Below are 20,862 nucleotides of genomic sequence, written 5' to 3'. Positions count from 1 at the left end.
TTCCCCCACAGGATCAAAAGAGTATATATACTTATACTTACTTACACATAGTCAGCAATGGTGTGCTATACATTTTTGTGCAATCAGTGATTTTCAAGCTCTTGCATAGCTAGACTACCCTGGGAATACCCATACGAACTTTCAGCAAATTTGGGATTTGCTCTGCAGGACCATCTGCCCAAGAGCCCATTGAAGTCCTTTTCCAATGTCCCTGAAACACGGGCACACGAATGCAATCGCTAATCCAGCATGGGCATGTATTTCTTTGGAATTGAGTAAACAACTGCATTTAAAACCTTCATCTACAAGATTGCTACACTTTTGAAACAATTTGGTAAGAGTTTAATGCACCAATTTATGTTTAATTTCACTACCACTGGAAGTCGTAAGTCAATGAGCCTTTTCCAGACCCACTCCCAATTGTGAAGGCCTGGGTGTTCCCAGGCTATAGCCAGCGCTGTGTCTAAATATTACACCATAATAGAGAAAGAATGTTGAAAGCCAGATGCTATGGAAACTAAATGTAGCCAGTTTTAGGATCACTCAAACTTAAGGCCTCATTGTTATGTCCGCACACAAGTGTTTCTCCGTAATGCATCAAGTTAGTGTTCAGTGATGCAGTGAGTTGTTCTGTTGTGCTGAGAGCATTTTATTATGCCTGACCGATCAGTGTTTAATGACTTGGGTCTGTCGGTGGGAGATTGAAAAAGTAGATGATACGATGAGTTGACGCTACCACATGTCTCGGTGTAATCCTTATCAAATATAACACTCTGAGAGACACTTTAGTGTGTTTGAATGCTAGTGACATCCTCTGGGCTTGGTGAGATAATACACATTCATAGCCCCATTGGTTTAGATAAGGTTAGGGGGTCAGGGAAAAGAGATGAAGACGAAATCCATTAAAGGATTAGTGCATAACTAATGCACTGCTGGATTAGTGGGCAGAGAAAGAACGGATGATGATGAGAGAGAGAGAGATGGACAGATAGAGAGAGAGTGAGAGAGAGTGGGGGCAATGAGCAGATGGAGGAATTGGCAGGGAAAAAACAGGAAAAACAGAGACAGCGAGAACAACTCCAAAAAAAGAAGACACAATCAGTAAATAAGTAAACATTACAACTGTGTTTACATCAGTTTTAGACCAAGAGAGAGAGAGAGGAAAAGAGAAATAGAGAGGAGAATCCATCCTCTCATTATTGTCCTCGGGGAGAGGCTTTGGATTTTTCTCCCTAAACCTGATCACACATCCACTGGGATCGCAGAGGTAGGATCGCCTGTTTACCTGACTTTCATATCGCTATACTGTGATCAAAGATGCACATCATATTTTTCTTGTAGGCATAGAGTTTTACAGTGTTTCTATTATGTTGGTGTGCGTGTGTGTATGTGTATTCACATACTTGCACACTTACAGTTTATTTGTGAGTGTGCGTGTGAGTTTGTATACATATTTACATGTGTGTGTGTGTGTGTACAATAATTTATATGATCCGTATATTCAAATATGTGTGTTTGCATGAGTCAGTATCTCATTCTTTGTGCACTGTGTGTGCATGTGTGTGTAATTACTTATTAGCTATGGATGTGGAAGACATTATTCGCTGCATCAAAGAGGGAGATGAAGATGGCATCTGGGTGCAGCTGCAGCACTTCAACAGAGAGGTGCTAATGTTATCCTCATTGATTACATCACAGGGATTACATCTCTTTACCAATATTAGGCCTGCATTCAATTGGCAGAAAGTAGCCAGAAAGTCATGGGTTCGATTCCCGACTGCACCGTTGTGTCCTTGGGCAACGCACTTGACCCCTGAGATGCTCCAGGGGTCAGTCCCTGTGATTGTTCTCTGTAAGTCGCTTTAGATAAAAGTGTAAGCTAAAAAATTGAAAAATAATGACAAATAGATAAGCAATTACACAGCAAGTTACAATTCCATCATGAACCCCATCTGTGATTGCATGTGTGACTCTATTATAGACAGGTTGAGGTGAGATTAGCGTGAGATTCAGTGTGCTGACAGACTCAATCTCTTTGACTTGTATTTTCCCCCAACGCAGTATGCGCAGTGCTTCTTTTTTGATGAAGAGGAACAGGAGCGGAGAAGGGTAAGCATGTATCTGCACACACATTCTCTCCCTTTCTGTGTTTATCTCACACATACACACACACACACACAGAGGGGAAAACAGTGGAACAGAAACACACACACAAACTCACATGCGCGCACACACACCTGTCTGTCTATCTGTCTGTTTATCCTCTGCTGTCCGCTGATGCTGCATGTCCCTCGCTGTGGCTTAGTAAATTCCAGGCTATAAGCTCCCTTTCACTAATTCCTACCTGACACACACACACACACACACACGCACACACACACACACACAGAAACACACACACACATAAACACTGGGTTGGGCAAACCTCCTTGTCGGGGTTGCAAGGTGGGTCCCATTTGCGTAACTATTCAGACCATTTGTTTTGACGTTTGCAATGAAGCTCTGGTGCATCCTATGAGGCAACTTTTTATGCAGTGATGTTGAGCAATGTCTTTTCCTAAGAACTTCAGAATCATCAGAAGCCATTTTGTCATGATCATCTAATTAAATGGAACTTGTTATGTGGTTTCCTAGAAACATTGGCCAAAAAGTGTCCCATGTATCATCAACTTAACAGCTAAATGACGCTGAGCAGCAATGCACTAGACAGAAAGTGTATGGGATGGCATTATCTGCACTAAGTCATGTGAATTAAAAGGTGGAGGGGTGTGTGTGTGTGTGTGTGAGTGTGTGTGTGTGTGTTATAAAAAGCTTGTACTGTAAAAAAAAGTTTTAAAATAGGCTGGCAATATTGTTGCACCAGCTGGGGATCCTTGGTGTATGAAGTGTCACGTGCTGCTTTGTATATTATGTCCCTCACCCCCCACTCTCTCCTTTTCATCCACTGCCTCACACACCCTGGTGGGATGAAACAGAGGCAGGAACTGGAACAGGTACTCCTTCACCTCTGTTCACAAATGTACAATAACAATAACACATGCAGAGCAACACAGGCACGTGTTTAGTATCACGAGTGTGTATGGATCCAGTTGTAGAGCATGGGCCTTTTAAATGCAAAGTAAACAAAAACAAAGTACCTATACTATACATTAACTGTTATATTGTTATATACTGTGTATGATAATATATATGATAATATATATATAAATACTGATAATATATATAGATACTGTAGATAACCAGATATAGACATAATCTATAAACACTATGAAAGCCTAGGGTTCAACATAAAATTGATAAACATTGTATAAAAACACATAATAGTTTTGAATGGACCAGCTACATCTTTGCCTACAAACAACACCCAGTTAGATTAGATAGCATTCTTGTAACTGTGCAGAGTACAGTAGTCTACTGTGAGTTACGATAAAGCATTCAGGAGACTTTAAAGACTTTCCGTGAGTCTCATGTTAACACTAGTCCTTACCATGGTGCACATTAACCATTGGTCTTAAGTCTTGATTAATCAGTACATGTTTTGAGGTTAAACAAGAGGCTTACAGAGGAGGGTTAAAGTTCTTCACATCCCTTTTCATATCAAACTAAATGTCTTCTTAATGTCTGTCAAGATGAATTCAAAGTGGTTTGAAAACACAAACCTATTTTAATGTCATACATGCATTTCCTCATACTTCAGTTCAAGAAGAATAAGGTGCGGGACTATTTGCCCGACTCTGATTCTGACTATGATGAAAAGGCAGAGGACCCGGATGTTATTCTCAGACTGGTAATCCTGACCGTTTTTTTGTTCTCAATATCTTATGAACACAGACACACACACACACACACACACACACACACACACACACACACACACACACACACAAACACACACGTGTAACTGAACACATACATGGACACACATGCATACACCTACACTACTATCTACTACTACTGTCTTCCACAGTAGCTGTTTGTCTTATACACTTCACTTCTTCATACTTCACTTCAATCAATCTTTTGTCTTCCTGACTTGTGTTGTTTAACCATTGTTCCCTCCTCTACTAGAACCTAGCAGCAGTTCTTACCCAGTACATCCGCTCAGATCCACCTGGGCGAGTGCTGAGGGCGTGTCTGCAAACCCTACGGATCCTCTCGAGGGACAAAAAGATCCTGGGGCCCCTGGTGACGGACAACTCTTTGCTCATTCTGGCTAAGCTCGGAGGGGTCAACAGCGGCGTCCCCTCCCGAGATGATGAGGACGACCCCGAGAACCCCTACGCGTCCATCCTGGAGGCCCTCGCCGAGGTGCGCCGGAGCGATGACCACGGCCACCGGAGCGCCGACGGCGACGTGGACGACGGCAACGAGGACGACTACGAACCCCACAGCTCGGCCGAGGGCTCCGGCGACAGCGCCCAGGACGACGGCACCGACCCTGAAGGCGAGGAGTACACTGGCTACGGGGCCCACTACGGACGGGTGGACAGCAACACCACACACGCCTGCGTCGGGGGTCAGCCAAGGGGCAGCATTCAAAAGATGCTCGCACGGGGCAAGAAAGACAACCGCATGAGCATCGCGCCGGTCGCTGGACACGAGGAAGAGGGGGAGGCCTCAGAGGACATTCAGAGGAAGGAGGCGATGAAGGTGCTCTGTAATGTGGTCTACAACAGTGTCTGGGCCCAGGAAAGAGCTAGCGAGCTCAGGTATTTACCCCTGTATTTACCATTCAAATGATGTTCGTATCCTGTCTACCATTCTGATGATTTGTTTTGTTGTACAGGAAATATCTAGAAAGTTAGAGACTTTGCTTAGAGAGCAATTCCTTGAATAGGCTTTGTAATGTGTCAATAAGCTCAAGGTCAATAAGGTGAGTATGATCTTTATTGTTCTGCAGTTCTGCAGTCTTTGTATTTCTCTCTGCACCTCCTCAGACTCCTATCAGGTGTAACAGAGGCCTTGGGTTCCGAGGCTCGGTCACTGTCTCCCCACTGTGGTCAGTTCTATGAACTGCGCTTCATGTTCCTCTTGACGGCATTGAGACCTGAACTAAGGACGCAGCTAAAGCAGGTAAGTCCTGAACCTGTTCTGTATCTCAACATACTGCACACCATTAGAAATAAGAACCTGTTTGCCAGTGGAGTGCTGTTGTCAGACGGGGAGACTTCCAAATAGACTGCTCATGGAATAGACTTAGTTATATTATTGTCTGAATGCTTTCATGCATTTGGTTTTGCTTTACAAATGACCGGAACAATTTTAAAAATGTTTAATGTTAAAAAGTTTTCTGTGAATAGCTGCCGACGCATTCCTGATATGGACATTCCCGTTCAGATTCGTGTGCCCTCACGTCTTCTCCCCACAGGAGGGAGGTGTACCCCTGTTGACTGCGCTCCTTGAGCAGTGTCTGGAGGTGCAGTGGGGTGAGCAGAACCACGTGCTGCCACGTGTGCCCCCTGTCCCCCTGGAGGCCTCACAGCGAGCCATGGAGGCCTTGAAGACCCTGTTCAACATCACCCACAGTGCACACACCCAGGAACCCAGTGAGGTGGGGAGCAAGGGATATTCCTCTATTATCACATACTGTGAAAGTTAGAATTGAATAATGCTCATAGCAAGGATTTAAATGGTGATTGGCATCAATGTGCTTATCACTGAAGATCCGTGCCATGCACAGTGATATATTCATGAACTTTTCTCTTCTTTTCACCCATGAAGGAGGACTCTGCTCTTTATCGCCACCTAGCTGTCATTCTTGGCCACTGCCTAATGGTTACCTGCGAGGGAGAGAAGGAAACGGATGACCTGAGAGGGTGAATTTACATAGCAGATAGCTTACAGGGTCTGTCTCACTCAAACAAACCAGCTTTCAGCCCTGTGTACTTTTACTGAAAGCAAACAATAGATGGCACAGACTTTCAGAATCAGAATTGGATTTTATTCACTAAGTAACGTTATGTTCACACATGCAAGGAATGTGGTTCTGGCCTTTGGTGTCACACTAGCATTACATAAGACGATGTATACAGACGAGAGATTATACATGTATATACATGTAATGTATACAGACCTATTGACGTAAGAGGCTTTCTCTCTTCTCTCTTCCTCACTGCTCTCTCTCTCTGCTCTTCCTCTCTGTGGTTTCTTTGTCTCTCTCTCTCTCCCTCTCTCTCTCTCTCAGACACACAGTTAATCTGCTGTCTGCGCTGCCTCTGAGTTGTTTGGACGTCCTCGCGACTGTGCCACTCTCTCCGAACTCCGAGCAGTGGGAGGGCTTGAACATGGACGGTGTCCACTCCCTCCTGCTCTACATGGAGAGGAAGCTGGAGAAGGTAAGACAGCCAGGCAGGGAGAGAGAGGGAGAGAGAGAGAGAGCAGTGAAAGGAGAGTGAGGAGAGAAATTGTGAGAGAAGAAGAGAGGAGAAAAAAAGGTACAGAAAAGGAGAAAAGAGAGATTATGAACCCAACCCATTGAGCAATAGGGTGTGTGTGTGTGTGTGTGTGTGTGTGTGTGTGTTTCAGTGTGTGTGTATGTGTGTATGCTTGTGTGTGTGGGGGGGGGGTGGGTGTGTATACGTGTGTGTGTGTGTGTGTGTGTGTGTGTGTGTGTATGTGTGTGGGTGTTTCAGTGTGTGTGCATGTGTGTGTGTGTATGCATACACTGTATATACAGTATGACTGCATGTTTGGGTGGTAATTGTATGTGTGTATTTCCAGGGCCATAAGGTGAAGGAGAAGCTCACACCAGTGCTAAACTTCCTGACGGAAATCAGCAGAGCTCACAGACAGACACGTCGCTATCTCAGACAGCAGGTGAGACCCTGCATGCACACCCCTCACACCTTACACCATGACCTCATCACACCACTCAAACAGGTGTTATTAAGTAATTATATACCAAATGTTACCCCCCCCCCCCTTCCCAACATCTGTCAGATCCTACCCCCGTTGAGAGACGTCACCTTGCGTCCAGAGCACGGCACGACACTGAAGAGCCGGCTGGTGCGCCTCATGACCCACGTGGACACGGAGCTGAAGCACTGCGCTGCTGACCTGCTCTTCATCCTCTGCAAAGAGAACGGTACAGAACCCCAGTCCCTGGCCCTCATTCCCCTTAACAGGACCTCACACAGAGCCTCCCATAGGGCCTCACAGAGCTTCACACAGGACCTCCCATAGGGCCCCACAGAGCCTCACACAGAGCCCCACACAGGACCTCCCATAGGGCCTCACAGAGCCTCACACAGAGCCCCACACAGGACCTCAAACAGAGCCCCACACAGTCAAGTCAAGTCAAGTCAGATTTATTTGTATAGCGCATTTAACATGCACAGAGTGCAACCCAAAGCGCTTCACATATAAGACATTGTCATTGACACAGACTAACAAAGACAATAGATGCCGGACGGAGCGGCATAGTCGCCAGCGTACCCGTGACTCCAAGACATACATTTAAGAAATAACAAACACAAAAGATGCCGGACGGAGCGGCGTAGTCGCCAGCGTACCCGTGACACCAAGACATACATTTAAGAAATAACTAGCACAAAAGATGCCGGACGGAGCGGCGTAGTCGCCAGCGTACCCGTGACACCAAGACATACAAGAAACAAATTAATAAATAAAATAAATACAAATTAAAAATAAAATGAGTCCAATTTCCAACGGCTGAAAATGTCCAAGGGGCAAAGATGACCCGCGTGACAACTGCGCACAGCTGTGTCTTCACGATGCAACACCAAAAGTTCTAAATAACTGACCAACCCGGAGAATCCACTGGCAGTCTGGAGAGCACTGGAAGGACAAGACAGTCCGAATTTGTGATGGGCGACCCTGCTGATTATCAGCTCGGTGGTCCTAGACAGTGACCGTTTGTTGTTTCATGGTTGACGCGGTCATCAGAGTTTCTTAGCACTCAATCCAGACTCCAGGCACCGGTAGATGCTAGCATAGCAGCTCGCATGTCAGTCGCAGCTCGGTGGTCGTGGCAGCTGCAGATCTCTTGCAGATTGAAGTTATAGGCACCCTTGCTGAGCAATCCCTCCGTCCAGACATTGGATGTGCAGCGTCACGGATGGATGAGGGACTTCAGAGACATAAGGCAGGCTAGCCAAGGCGCTCATCAGCCCAATGGAAGCTGGTTAACGTTAACGTTAACTTGACGTTGATGGTGTCAGCCGAGTTTGATCAGAAAAAAGGACTAAGAATAATACAAAAACGATCGAAAATAACATAAATAAAGAGTGATTACATTTAACTTGAAAAATAAATACAAAAAATTAACAGAACATTACATAAAATTACGAACATTACATAAATACAAACAAAAACATGATGCCAGACGGAGCGGCGTGTCTCGCCAGCGTCCCCGTAACCTAGCAACACCAAGGACTCCACACAGGACCTCACACAGAGCCCCACACAGGACTCCACACAGGACCTCACACAGAGCCTCACAGACCCCGGAAAGAGTCTGTCTGTCATATCCGTCTTTTTGAAAGACCTGTACGTCCTCTGTGTTTCACTTCCTCCTTCAGTTTGGTGGTGGGCTATTTGGTGCCTTCCACTTCATTTGTGGGCTATGAGTGTGTGTAAGGCTGATCATCCCTATACCATACTCATTCTGACAACATACGTTGTACAGATATGTATGCACTACATTTCAATAATACTTGAAGTGCGTATGTCAGGTTAAAAAAAAAATTTGACAAATGAAGGGACATGAAGCAAGATAGTAGTGAGTAGTGATTTTTCTTGAAAAAACAACTTTAAATGCAATAGAACAATATTTAAGCAATATAGCACGAGTGAGAGTGGGGTTGGTCATGGATATTCCCACGGGTGTTGTTCGGCCGTAGCCACGAGGCCGGAGGCCGAGTGGCGCAGGAAACAACAGCTGTGGGAATATCCAAGACCAACCCCACGATCACGAGTGCTATATTGCTTTTATACAAGAATTCTACCACAAACTAAATAATCTGAAAACACCCCAATATTGTTTAAAAATGTTAATTTCGACATCGTTCTTACGCATCAAAAAATAGTTCCCTTTTCAATAGACAGCGTCTTGGTTGCTAGGTAACCAACATTCCAGATCCCTCGTTACGGGTCTTTGTGGTTTACATGTCTTCTTGAAAGAAAATTTGAAAGTCGGGCTGAAATCACATTCATATCTAGGTTTGCTGCATGCATGTTACAAGGACACTGGGCCATGTCATGTAAGGGACATGGTACTGCAAAAAAACGGAAACATAGCCTACATTGCAGAACCACTCAACTTTATGAATTTATGGTGAATAAATGTTACACTACTGTGCACAGCCTGACGTGACGATGCTAGCACGTTAGCAGCGGTTAGCTAACTATGCTAACGTTAGTTATCTACACGTCTCCTCCAAGTGACAAACATACACAATGCTGGCAATGCTGAGAACAATTAGCATTCTCATTTATCTTACTTACATTAAATTGACTGTGTGGCTTAATCCACAGATGTGGTGAAGCACTGTTTCGTTATGGTTTGCTAAGGAGTAACCCATTGCTTGAAATAGTGGAGAGCTGGGATGAGAACATTGTGTCAAATCTTCGCATTGTATAGCGGAGTGATTTATTATTAGCTGTGCAAAGTCTGAGTTGAAATGTCCAGGGATATTCCAACTCATGGAACGTCTCTCGGCCAATCAGAAACAAATAAATAGTTCCATAGAACCCAATTGTTGTATAATTACAGTTATTTTTATAACTGAATTTATGAACATTCCAGACACAGTGATGACCTCATAAGAGGGAGTCCAGCAAAGTTGAGCATAGGGGAGAATGGGACTTTAACTGCATTTTCTTTTACACTGATAAGGCCAAAAATGTTTTCTATGACATACCAGTGGTTCATAAGCATGAGCCTGACTGGCAGGGACAAAGTAAAGACGAATAGGCTACAAATGGCCATCAAATCATCAGTGAGAAATTGATTAGGGGTGTGAGTAGGATCAGATCACTATTATGTGTCATGGCTTAGAAATGGCAGTTGTGTCATTTGCCATAACATAGGCTTTCATATACAACAAGTTAAGTAGAATCAGTAAGCAAATTAATAGTCTGTCGATAGCTAACATTAGTTGATAAGCAGATGTGTATATATATAAAGAGCAAATGTGTGGTAGCACATATACACTGATGGTATTATAGTCAGGTCTCTAAAGAAAAGCATATGCCCATGGTTGGCTGAACACAGACTAATGAGTTGCTTACTGATTCTACTTAGTTTAGGCTATATAATGGCCTATATGTGGTGGCAAGTGACACAACTGGCATTTTCAAGCATTGCTACTTACCCATATCCTCTTCATCACATTTTAAGATCAATAATGGTTGCCAGTAAAGAAAAAAGGTATCAGGATATTTTTATGTCAGGCAGGTAGTAGACTAGCATGACATACTGGAATGAAGTCATGTTTTTGGCCTCATCAGTGTAAAAAAACCTACTTTATGATCCCTTATCCCATGTGTTTTAATTGACCAACTTTGCTGGACTCCCTCTTATGAGGTCATCATTGTGTCTGGAATGTTTCCTGGAATGTTGATAAATTCAGTTATAAAAATAACTGTAAATATTGTTCTATTGTATTTAAAGTTGATTTTTCAAGAAAAATCACTACTCACTACTATCTTGCTTCATATCCCTTCATTTGTCAAAAATGTTTTTTAACCTGACATACGCACTTTAAATCAAGAGAGTAACATATAGTTCCCATAAAGTGGTCCCTTGGGGTGTACATTAATGTTATCAGCAGTGCAGACACTACCTTCTGCTACCTCAGGATCCTAGGATAGGAAAAGAACAACTGGTAAACCAAGTCCATAACTCTCACATAAGACCTGCTTGCCTAAGCCTCCTTGTGTTCCCCATGGTCATGCCTGAGTTCACCTCTATTCTCCTGCGTTTGGCAGTGGGCCGGTTCGTGAAGTACACGGGCTATGGCAACGCCGCAGGCCTCCTGGCTACCAGGGGGCTGCTGGGAGGTCAGTCCAAGAGCAGCGTCGTCACGGCATATTACTCCAGCGACTCGGACTCGGACACTGAGGAGTACCGGCAGGCCAAGGGTCGTGTGAACCTAGTGACAGGGCGGGTGGAGGAAGAACAGCCCGACCCGATGCAGGGAATGACAGAAGAAGAGAAGGAAGAAGAGGCACGACGCCTGGTGTCTCTCTTCAGCAAACTCTCAAGGTGAGCACTTAATAATAATAATAATAATAATAATAATAATAATAATAATTGTATGATGGCATTGTTATCTCAGAATATGTAGTCAAATGTTGTATCCTCTTCTAATTCTGCCCCCCCGCCCCAACCTGATCACCAGAGAGAATGTGATTCAGCCAATGGGGCTGAACGCAGAAGGCCGCCTGACCCCGATGTCTGGACTCATGACTGACCCCATGGCCGAGGAGAATGATCAGGAGAACGGTGGTGTTGACGACCTGGAAGATGTGGAGTAGAGGCAAAAGGAACAATTAACTTGAATTAACGAGTTAATTTGCTTCAGCCATTACCAGAAGCTTGCTGACACACTAGTGTATTTGTTGTAATTTTCCGCTGAAATTGATTATAACCCATCCTTTCATTTACAGGAAGGAAAGTTTTAAAGGGTAAAAAACCTGTATGAATCATCATTATTTTGTGCCCACATCAGTTCCCAGATGCCCTGATCGAAAGGGGAACTAGACCAAGTTTCCCAGCAATGGTATAGCCACAGAGTTCTGATGAACTGATGAAGTACATTCCTAACCAGCTAAACCGATACTATAATTCATTTCCACTGTATTTTGTGATGCATAGAGTATGTACTTCTTTTTTCCCAACCATCCAAGGTGATGTGAGGGGACATTTCCGTTGTACTAGTGTGTTCTCATCATTCTGGTCTTTGAAAGCTGTGCACTTCCCTTTCTCGATAATGTTCTGTTTAACTGCAACAGGAGTAAGCGTAATCTATCGATGATATTCACTCATGAATCATTAAAGGTTCATTTCTTTATTCATTTTTGCTGTCAAAGGTTTAACCAATTCTAGATGTATAATGACCTTTGAAGCCATGGTATATTAAGTGTTTCCTGAATATTGTGCATTTCACATATTTAGTTTTTCCTGTATCAGCCCCTTTTCACATATTTATTCACATATCCAGTTCTGCTCAATGTTTCTAAACTGTGAAAATAACACAAAGTATAAATATGTACAAAATAGACCGAAACAATTACCAACTCTTATCCTCTACATATACTGTATGTTGTTATTGTGGGTTTAGAAGAATTCATCTTTTCGCTACAAAACCACTGAATGCACCTTTAATCCAAGTTTGTTACTTGTTCCATACACATAGAAACATTGACAGGTTGTGGGTAGAGCCCACAATTCTACACCCATTGAATCTTTTGTCAGATTTAACTAAATGCTCCTCATGCCTCCTCTCATTTTTTTGTTCGTTGTCTGCACTCAATAAAACTCCAGTGCACAGTGGTGGTTCTGTAAAAAGAATCAAAGTGGCTTGGGCCGAGTCATAAACAACCTTAGCTAATCACCACAAGGCTTCACAAATATCTTTTCATAAAGCCTAAACTGAATTAATGGACGGTACCTTTAGACTTAAAATGCTCAGAATTCATGTTTGCAACGGAATGTTGTAAAATTGGGCCATTGTATATTTATTTGATATTCACCATTATTGACATTTATACACCACACATATAACCAATGTCATACAATGGTCATACTTCATGTGATAGTAAGGTGCTTTGACAAAAACAGGAGATAGTGGTAACAGAGAGTACCCTCTTGGGGAATGTCACCTACTTAGGCACAGGCACTGTGCATCTATTAACTAAAATGTTTCAGGTAACGAATGTGTTTGTAAAGTAAAAAGTTAATATAGTACTTTTGCCATCATCCACGCTTCATTTTATGATTCTTGCCTTTAAAAATGGGCATCCCATCCTCTCCTAATAAAATCATGTTAAAGGTGCTCTAAGCGATTTTTTAAATTTTTTGTCACATACAGCAAACATCTCCTCAAAATCCGCTAGCAGCCTATTCCCTGAAGATACAGTAAAAAATGGTGATCTCTGTAGACAGCCCAGGCTCCACAAATGGCAACAAAAACAGCCTGGTACAGTCTGGACCATGAAACATAACAAACTTTTCCAGCCATTCACCAACGAGATGCGCGTTGAGGAGAGTTACAGTTGCAAAACTGTTTTGTTTGGACGTCAACAGAAGTGACGTTACCCAACATCGCTTAGAGCACCTTTAACCGTTGATGAATATCAATAAGGCAACATTTTACAGCAGCTTGCCAGACATGTAGCAGAATGTAAACAGAATGTAAAGTGTTAAAAAGAGCAGGCTCCCCTTAAGAAATGCACAGGTCTTTGAATAAACTGACATTTTTCCTTTGACCAATCTGAGTGTCCATCATTAAGACAAGTCCATCATTATCTGCTCCAGTGACAGCTGCAGTTCCACTGATGACTGCAGAGAAGATGCTCCTCCTTCTACTGCTATAATTTTCAGTCTCTCCAGGACATCAAAGATCACCTGGACGAACAAATACATACAGTATTGCGAATGTTAGCAATCATCCACTTTGCCGAGACGAGACCAGTGAATGGGGTAGAAAGGGAGGACATCCATACACACCTCCACCATGATGAGTTTCTTCTCCCAAGGCCTGAACTTTGGGTCAGGCCACTTCTCTCCAACACAGAAGAAGAGTGACGTGGGAGGGCATTTACCTTGCTTACTGGTAAAACCAGTGAAATCTGACAAATGAGCAGGAAAAATGAGCACATAAACAACTGATCTTTTTTTAGCAGCATAAGTAGTTACAAAGACATTTGTTGCAGAAACCTTATTTTGACAATTATCCAAACAAATTGCAAACTCAATAGCAACCCAATGCAGTGAAAAAAGGCATAACCTTTTTAGTGAACAATGAGATTATAATTGGTTGGCTCATGCAGTTGAGTAACTCTTCATGCTGATATTCATCCTGATATCTCACCTGAGATAAACTGGTCAAGGGAAAATATGGTTTCAGGCTCCTGCTTAGCCAGCTCTCTTGGATTTGAGCTCCGTTCATGCTTGTCCGCACTCCAGAAGACATGGGATTCGCCGTGGCGACTGCCGTAGACATTAGAGCCGTTGACCTTCACCTCCAATCCCCTGCCCATATTCTCCAGGATCGTTGTGGTCAGTTCTAACTGCTTCTGGTCGTGAATGTTGGCTGGAGGTGGAAGGAGCACTGTCAGGAGGGCTGGATCTGATGGCAAATGATCATCTTGTCTATAAAAGCCAAACACACAGACTAAATGAAACACTAAATGAAATCTTAACACACACATTGTCAGTATAAATAGACAAGCTCTTTGCCTTTGATTTTTATGTTAGTACACTCTCAAAAATGTAATGTAATAATATTATAAAAAGTATTACGTATTACAGTACCAAACTTTGTAGGATGGAATATATGTTATCAGTACGACTTGTTTGTACTGCATGCCGATTGATTGAAATAAGGCCCTAGATTAAGGGTGTATATATGAACACAACATTAATAAAATATTGTATGTATTTTAAAGTTTGGGATGACTATAAACACACTTCAAATGGAATGACCCTAAACCCAAGCTGATCGCGATAACAAGCCTTTTGTTTTTATAGTATATGACCACGCTTATTGTTTAATTTCTTTGTTCAAGCCATGTATGCATGTGCTGCTATAAATAAATTGCTGTAAGGTGACATGGCCTATCAGATTGTTTGAATACAGATGCACTAATTCTTTCAGGAGGGGTCTAAACGCATATCTGTTCAGCATGCACTTACAGTAGTTAATTAAGCGCTTCTTATGAGTTATGGTTTGTATATTATATTATAGTATATTATAATATTTGAATTAATATTTTATTTTCATTGTTTATTTTCATTAGGTTATTGATTGCACTGACATTATTGTTTATTATTGCTATTCTCCTTAATGTAGTATAACCAACTTTTTAAAAATGTTCACTGTTAATTTAACAAATTATATTGTTTTATTTGTAAGTCGCTTTGGACAAGTGTCTGACAAATCCCATAACCAACCAAATATAATACATATACAGTTATTCAAATGTTTGACTGGTTTTCATAGATTGAATATTGAATGTTGATTGTGATTTTCAATGTTGACTTTACAGCAGGTGCTTTTTTACAGCGTACACTGGTTCAAATTCAAGTTGAAATGCCACTTCTGAGTAGGTTTATTTTAACTATAATGCATGACCTATTGAAGAATAACTTTCGGTGTCGGTTTAGTTCGTAATGACACAAATATATCATTGATCATTCTAAACACTCCTTTTCCCATACATCATGACATGGCCTGCCAATTGGAGTTCTCCATGTCTTACAGTCTGAAATGTGTGCATTATAGCTGATTTACACACTGGACACGATGTCACCTAAAGGGTTAAATGAAGACTTCAGTATTAGGCCCTTTCTGTGACCTGACTGTGTGATGGTGTGTCATTACTTGACTGTGTGAACTGCTATCTGGATATGGTTATATTTTACAAATGTGAATGTAGTCTCCATATAATTGTATGATGAGTAACCTGTAGACTGAATAGACACCAATATCATGTTTACTTACAATTATGACGGCCTAATGCGGCCTGATGCACAGCCAGGTATTCTGATAGGATCATGGAAGCTTGTACTTACTTATACATTTTACAATGTATACTATATAAATGTTTTTCTATAAGTACATGCATTTTGTAGATATTATGTGTATATATATTTATTTTTGTAAATCTATGTATTTATGGCTCAAGCCTATCACTCTGGTGGGATTGGTCATGTGACCTTTTGTACTCAAGTCTGATGAAGAGCGTAATCTCGAAACGTAACACTGGTGAATAGTCATTAAAAAACCCTGATGGGAGCAAGTGTGCGGACATTCCACCCTCTTTTCATTTTATAGTCTAGCACTTTTTGTCCAGCACCTGCCTTGGATGTGCGCACCAACAAGCAACTTTGCATTATAGCTGAGACATATGTTTTATTTCACTGTCCATACTTAGGGGACCACATTATAGACGAGTATGTAATACTCAAATACATTTGGTCTATATACAGTATACACATATATATATATTATTGTATTCACCTATACCTCTATACACAATCAAAACTTCAGGCCTCTATGATAATAAAATGCTATTCCACTGTGTATTTGTGATGCAAAAATGTGTGGGTACCTGTATGCCAGCCTGAAACCGGTTTCGTTTGTCACAAGCTCTTCCTTCACCTTCTGACCTCGGTAGTAAACCACCACATTAAACCAGGTCTCTATGAGTAGTGACAGAAATTTGACGATCAAGACAAACACAGACAGACAGAATATGTCAAACTATTTGATTCAAAACAATTCAATTAACACAGCAGTCTGCAGGAGTTGCAAAAATATAATAATAACATATGATATAACTGAACTTTGAAATAGCTTGCAAATCGATGTCTCAGACAGACAGTGTCACTTTAAAGAATGTGCTAATTCTCAACAAAAATGTCCATTAATTCCTTTTGATAATATCCATCCAAGACCAGTGCTGAATTCAGATTCTTACTGAAGGGCATGGGTTGTGGCGTTGTCATCACTGGCTGCACCTGGGCTTGGTCAATGTTGGGTGCCACTTGAACCTCCTCTACTGGAAAGCCCAGGTGCTGAGGGTCAACATCGAGGGTGTCCTGGACTGGGTACCACTCCCCAAAAGCGGCACCATTTGCTTCGGGTACAGCCGTGCCCTGATGCACTGCGTCAGGTACAACAATGCACTGCACCACACCTCCGTCAACACCCGTAGAAAGATCTGGAATGGTAAGGATTCTTTCAATCAGTTCCTACAGGTTTCCCAGTTGAAACATTCAAAAGCCAAGGCAGATACTTTGAAATGAAAATGATTTGGACTTTAGCGCAAAGCTCTACAAAATGTCGACTATTTTTTTGTTTCTCCCCAAGTTACCATCAATGCTGTGCCACCGGAAATGCCTTAGGAACACACATGTCTGTTTATTCACTTGAAAGGGTCTATATATATTCGAGTGTTAAACTTTAATCCACTCTTTTGGGTATTGGCTTTTGTCTGCCATTCTTCAGATTGTTATGCAATATACTCACAATGTTATTGTTATGAATATACTCACTCCTTCCTATATAACTGAATGTGCAACTATTGCTATGAAAAGTTAAAGGTCTGGTTACAGATACAATTACAGTTACAGACTATTATGACTTTTACAATATGTTGTTAAAAATGGCTTTAATGAAAGACAGCTCTCTACTTATCGTGTTCTTAAGAAGCTGTGATGTGGTGCTTATGTGTGACAGGCCATACCTATTTTTGGCTCATATATACAAAGTCCATCCAAACATTGCTGCAGTAAATCCTGAGGATTGTCTAGAGAGAAAAAAAATGTAAGGAGAAAGACCACAAAAATAAATCATCAGAAATCATACAGAACTTGAGAGAGATTACATCTGCATTTTCATGAATGATAAGGACTCACTTTGGAAGATTTCCTCCTCTGCCAAGTATAGATCCACTGTCAGAGGAACCTAAAATACATATATGCATTTGGTAAGTCACATGACAGACAGTAATTTACTTTCATTGCATTCAAATACATTGAGTTGTTACTCTGGGAAAAATTCTACTGTTGATCTTTGATTTTAATCAAAGTCGAAAAAAGAGAGACTTGACCACAACTACAAAACCGCTGATTGAGTTGAACTATATAATCATGCAATAGGTTGACTATCATACTATTCATACATGAAAGAAAATGTATATTATATACGAATATACATATTAATATGTAACCTACCGTTTCAAAGGAACTGTCTTGCTCAGGGGAGGCCTCACAGGATGCTTTCAGAGACAAGAGGAGGAGAGGAGTGTTGGGTTAAGATAAATTGAATGTTGAAGTTGAGGTTAAGAAGTTGGATGCAGAAATCCAGAGAGTATTTCAGTGTCATGCTCCTTTCTTCATTGCATTTCCATTCCCTTCTTCCTCTCTTCAGGCCCCATAAGACAGTGAGACAATTCAGAGATTTTGTCTGCACAAGATTTAAAACTGTTGTATCAACTTATTAACTAGTGTATGATCGTATACAGTAGTTAATCAAGTTAATGCATATGTGAGAACTGGCCCTAAAGAGAGATGCCCTTAAGTACGAAGGTGGAAAAAAATGCAATCTAGAATCTAGAACTAGAAAGGTTGTTTGCTGCAGTTGTAAACTAATAGCTACAAGGATCCTACAAAATATTCTCCTAAAGAAAGTTCTACAAAGGTTTTTGTGCTCTGATATGATGCTATAGATCTCTCCTATAGTTACACCATCTACACCTGAATGAGTTTGCGCATCTGATTGACAGGCTCCCTCTTTCCTCTGCTGTAACTGGCTTACCACTTGACTGGGATCCTTCTGTGGGCCAGCGGTAGACCTTGTGTGGGTTGGCTGCGTCATTCTTGTTGTCCAGCACCATCGAGAAGCCCCTTGCTCTCAGGGCACTCCGGAAGTTTCTCTTCCACACCGAGGGGTCTCCAGGGGCTCCACCATCGGACTGCCTACCCAGACTTGCCTCTGCCCACGCCTGACCATGGAAATTACAGTGACATGATTCAACACAATAGCAAAATCACATGCTCTGTTATTAAACATACGGCAACATAAAAACACCTACTCAATTACTGTTTTACAAGCTGTAATGAATGTCAAATGATTTACATATTTAATTTATTTAATTGTATAAACTAATATACAAAAGTAATAGGATAGACTCACCTTGAAAATGAGAATATCATCACTGTTGGAGTCCTGCCTTAAAGCATGCTTCCATGGAATACAGAACTCTGTTTGCTCCACATTGGTCCAGTTTACTCCAGGATAACGCCTACTGTCTATCTGTTCCTTGAGCCATGGGATCAGGAGAGGTTTGGGATTGGCCATAACCTGTGCAAAAGTGGGCCTTGAGCATACATACTTGGGATTGTTTACAGTATTCAATAACCGGTCTGGTTTCAACATCCAAAATGTTCTCATGATGGCAGATAACAAACAAATGAGTTTTTACACAACCACTATTTTACCATACCTATCAACAATTCCATTAGCAGCTAAATATTTTAGACATTAGAAGTAAAAAAAAAAAAAAAACATCCCATTACTTCCCATATGAATCATAAATAGGCCTACTTCGGTTAGATATGATAAAGTCGATATGAAATTGCCTAAAACACCATTGAGAAAGTTTTTAAATAGGTCTAACTTGAGGCATTACTTGATATTGTAGCCTAGCCTACATGTTCTCATAATCATTAGGCTATTGCAGGCTTATTTCATTGCAACTAGTCACATTAAAAAAGAACACTAAAGGAGTAGGCAAACTTAACATAATGATTCAACACTGGGAAGTGCTCATACATTTCACAATGAATAGCCTAACGTTACAGGCCTTCTATTACATTGACGGATGCATTCGGCAAAACAAACTTACAAGCTATATAAAATCCGCTTTACAACTGTTGCAGCATTTCAACATTACCTGTCAGTTCAAAGGGTCAGCTGGTTATCTAAGAACGTCTTCTCTTCGGTGTCTGTTTCCGTAGAAAAGGTCACTGTGTCTCGCCAAAGACCAACGAACGCAAGTGTGTCCTTTCCAAATATGTTAGATTGTGTTAATTTGTAAGTGATAATGTATTACACAGCAACTCTGTAGACTAGTCAGGAAACCCCTTCCGTTCAGTTTCGTTTTCTGTTTTCTACGTCATACCCCCCGCCTTTCAGTCGTCCAGTGCGTATCCACTTGGGGGCGACGAAGCCTTATCGTCGTTTTCCAAAGAAAGGAATTCCCCTGTAGGCCTGCTGATAGGCCTATCTGCAAGTGATTCACTGGTGTCATCATTTATCTCCTCCTGGAAGCAATAATTAATAGACAAACAGACAGACAGACCAAAGAGCTTCAATTTCAATTGGCAACATTTCCATTTCCTAATTTAGAAGACGCTTTTATTCAAAATATCTCAATTATATCACAAGGGCCATTGTCCCCAGAGCAACTCGGGGTTAAGTGCCTTTCTCAAGGGCACAATGGTGGAAGCTGGTTATTGAACCCACAACTTTTCAGGCTAGGCTACTGCCCAGCTCCTTGGCCACTACACTACCACCACCATTTCCTGGTCAGCCCTGAATATCTCTGAGTTGGTGACCCAGTACTGAGGATATGAAAGCTTTGTTGCTTTGTCTTGGCTATTTGAATATATGGCCTTTATCTTACAGTATGGGCTAAATGATCAGTGCATTTCTCTTTAGTGACTTGCATGAAACAAATCAGAACCACACCCTCTATTCTGAAAGAGAAAGGAAAGGGCAATTAGAAAGACTGGGGAGTTTCCACAGGGCATGGCAAACTAATAGTAGGGTAGGCTATACCGAAAACCTTCCAACCCTCCCCAAAAGCAACTAAATCCAAACTGATACAGCTTACCCCATTCTGGACACTAGTATGACAAATAACCTTAAATACACTGAACCTCGCATTGGCCATCACCTCTCACCAGTGTTCTAACAATGGCCTGAGGGCCTCTTGTGTACCTAGATAATATTTTTTTAATGATAAGCAAAAAAAAAAAAAAAAAAAGAAATCCCCTGTATCATTTAATCCATTGGAAAAACAAGTATTTCACACTTCAGAAAAGTATATAAATAACACTGGCATTTCCTATAAAAACATGTTCATTATTCTAACCATGCGGTATAA

General features: G+C 41.6%; 2 protein-coding genes across 3 annotated transcripts; one reads left to right on the top strand and one right to left on the bottom strand.

Moving 5' to 3' along the window:
- Positions 1–798: 798 nt before the first annotated feature.
- Positions 799–11,500, top strand: LOC143138273 (chaperone Ric-8A). Its single transcript, XM_076298770.1, has 14 exons — positions 799–823; positions 1,580–1,665; positions 2,062–2,109; positions 2,976–2,993; positions 3,698–3,787; positions 4,069–4,709; positions 4,938–5,073; positions 5,369–5,551; positions 5,722–5,816; positions 6,185–6,335; positions 6,721–6,816; positions 6,940–7,084; positions 10,951–11,227; positions 11,364–11,500. Exons 1-14 carry the CDS (start codon positions 799–801, stop codon positions 11,497–11,499), a joined length of 2,127 nt encoding a protein of 708 aa, XP_076154885.1. The 3' UTR covers position 11,500.
- A 1,176-nt stretch (positions 11,501–12,676) lies between these two features.
- Positions 12,677–19,849, bottom strand: irf3 (interferon regulatory factor 3). Of its 2 annotated transcripts, none has more exons than XM_076298179.1 (11): positions 19,648–19,849; positions 18,888–19,071; positions 18,510–18,696; positions 17,927–17,970; positions 17,609–17,657; positions 17,437–17,499; positions 16,669–16,911; positions 16,300–16,390; positions 14,058–14,338; positions 13,694–13,815; positions 12,677–13,591 (listed from the first exon to the last, which is right to left on the bottom strand). In XM_076298179.1, the coding sequence occupies exons 2-11, from the start codon at positions 19,050–19,052 to the stop codon at positions 13,472–13,474; spliced, it is 1,365 nt and encodes a 454-aa protein (XP_076154294.1). In that variant the 5' UTR covers positions 19,053–19,071; positions 19,648–19,849; the 3' UTR covers positions 12,677–13,471. The 2 variants fall into 2 exon arrangements, with proteins under 2 accessions (XP_076154294.1, XP_076154293.1); XM_076298178.1 differs by having other exon boundaries at positions 18,888–19,055.
- Positions 19,850–20,862: the final 1,013 nt, after the last annotated feature.

The sequence above is a fragment of the Alosa pseudoharengus genome, unplaced genomic scaffold (genome assembly GCF_046254945.1).
Source record: "Alosa pseudoharengus isolate Yale_2024_CS ecotype anadromous, Long Island Sound unplaced genomic scaffold, YU_APseudo_1.1 YU_APseudo_1.1_scf_21, whole genome shotgun sequence".
Taxonomy (NCBI): domain Eukaryota; kingdom Metazoa; phylum Chordata; class Actinopteri; order Clupeiformes; family Clupeidae; genus Alosa; species Alosa pseudoharengus.
The sequence above is the reverse complement of the archived record's forward strand: the minus strand, read 5'-3'. Positions and strand labels throughout refer to the sequence as shown.

Excerpts from the sequence above, each read along its gene's own strand:
- irf3 (XM_076298179.1), bottom strand. The coding sequence starts at position 19,052 with ATGGCCAATCCCAAACCTCTCCTGATCCCATGGCTCAAGGAACAGATA. Across the intron at positions 18,697-18,887 it reads ATGATATTCTCATTTTCAAG|GCGTGGGCAGAGGCAAGTCT; the intron begins GTGAGTCTATCC and ends TTCCATGGTCAG. Across the intron at positions 16,391-16,668 it reads GCCACAACCCATGCCCTTCA|AGACCTGGTTTAATGTGGTG; the intron begins GTAAGAATCTGA and ends CACTACTCATAG.
- LOC143138273 (XM_076298770.1), top strand. The coding sequence starts at position 799 with ATGCTAGTGACATCCTCTGGGCTTG. Across the intron at positions 4,710-4,937 it reads GAAAGAGCTAGCGAGCTCAG|ACTCCTATCAGGTGTAACAG; the intron begins GTATTTACCCCT and ends GCACCTCCTCAG. Across the intron at positions 5,074-5,368 it reads TAAGGACGCAGCTAAAGCAG|GAGGGAGGTGTACCCCTGTT; the intron begins GTAAGTCCTGAA and ends TTCTCCCCACAG.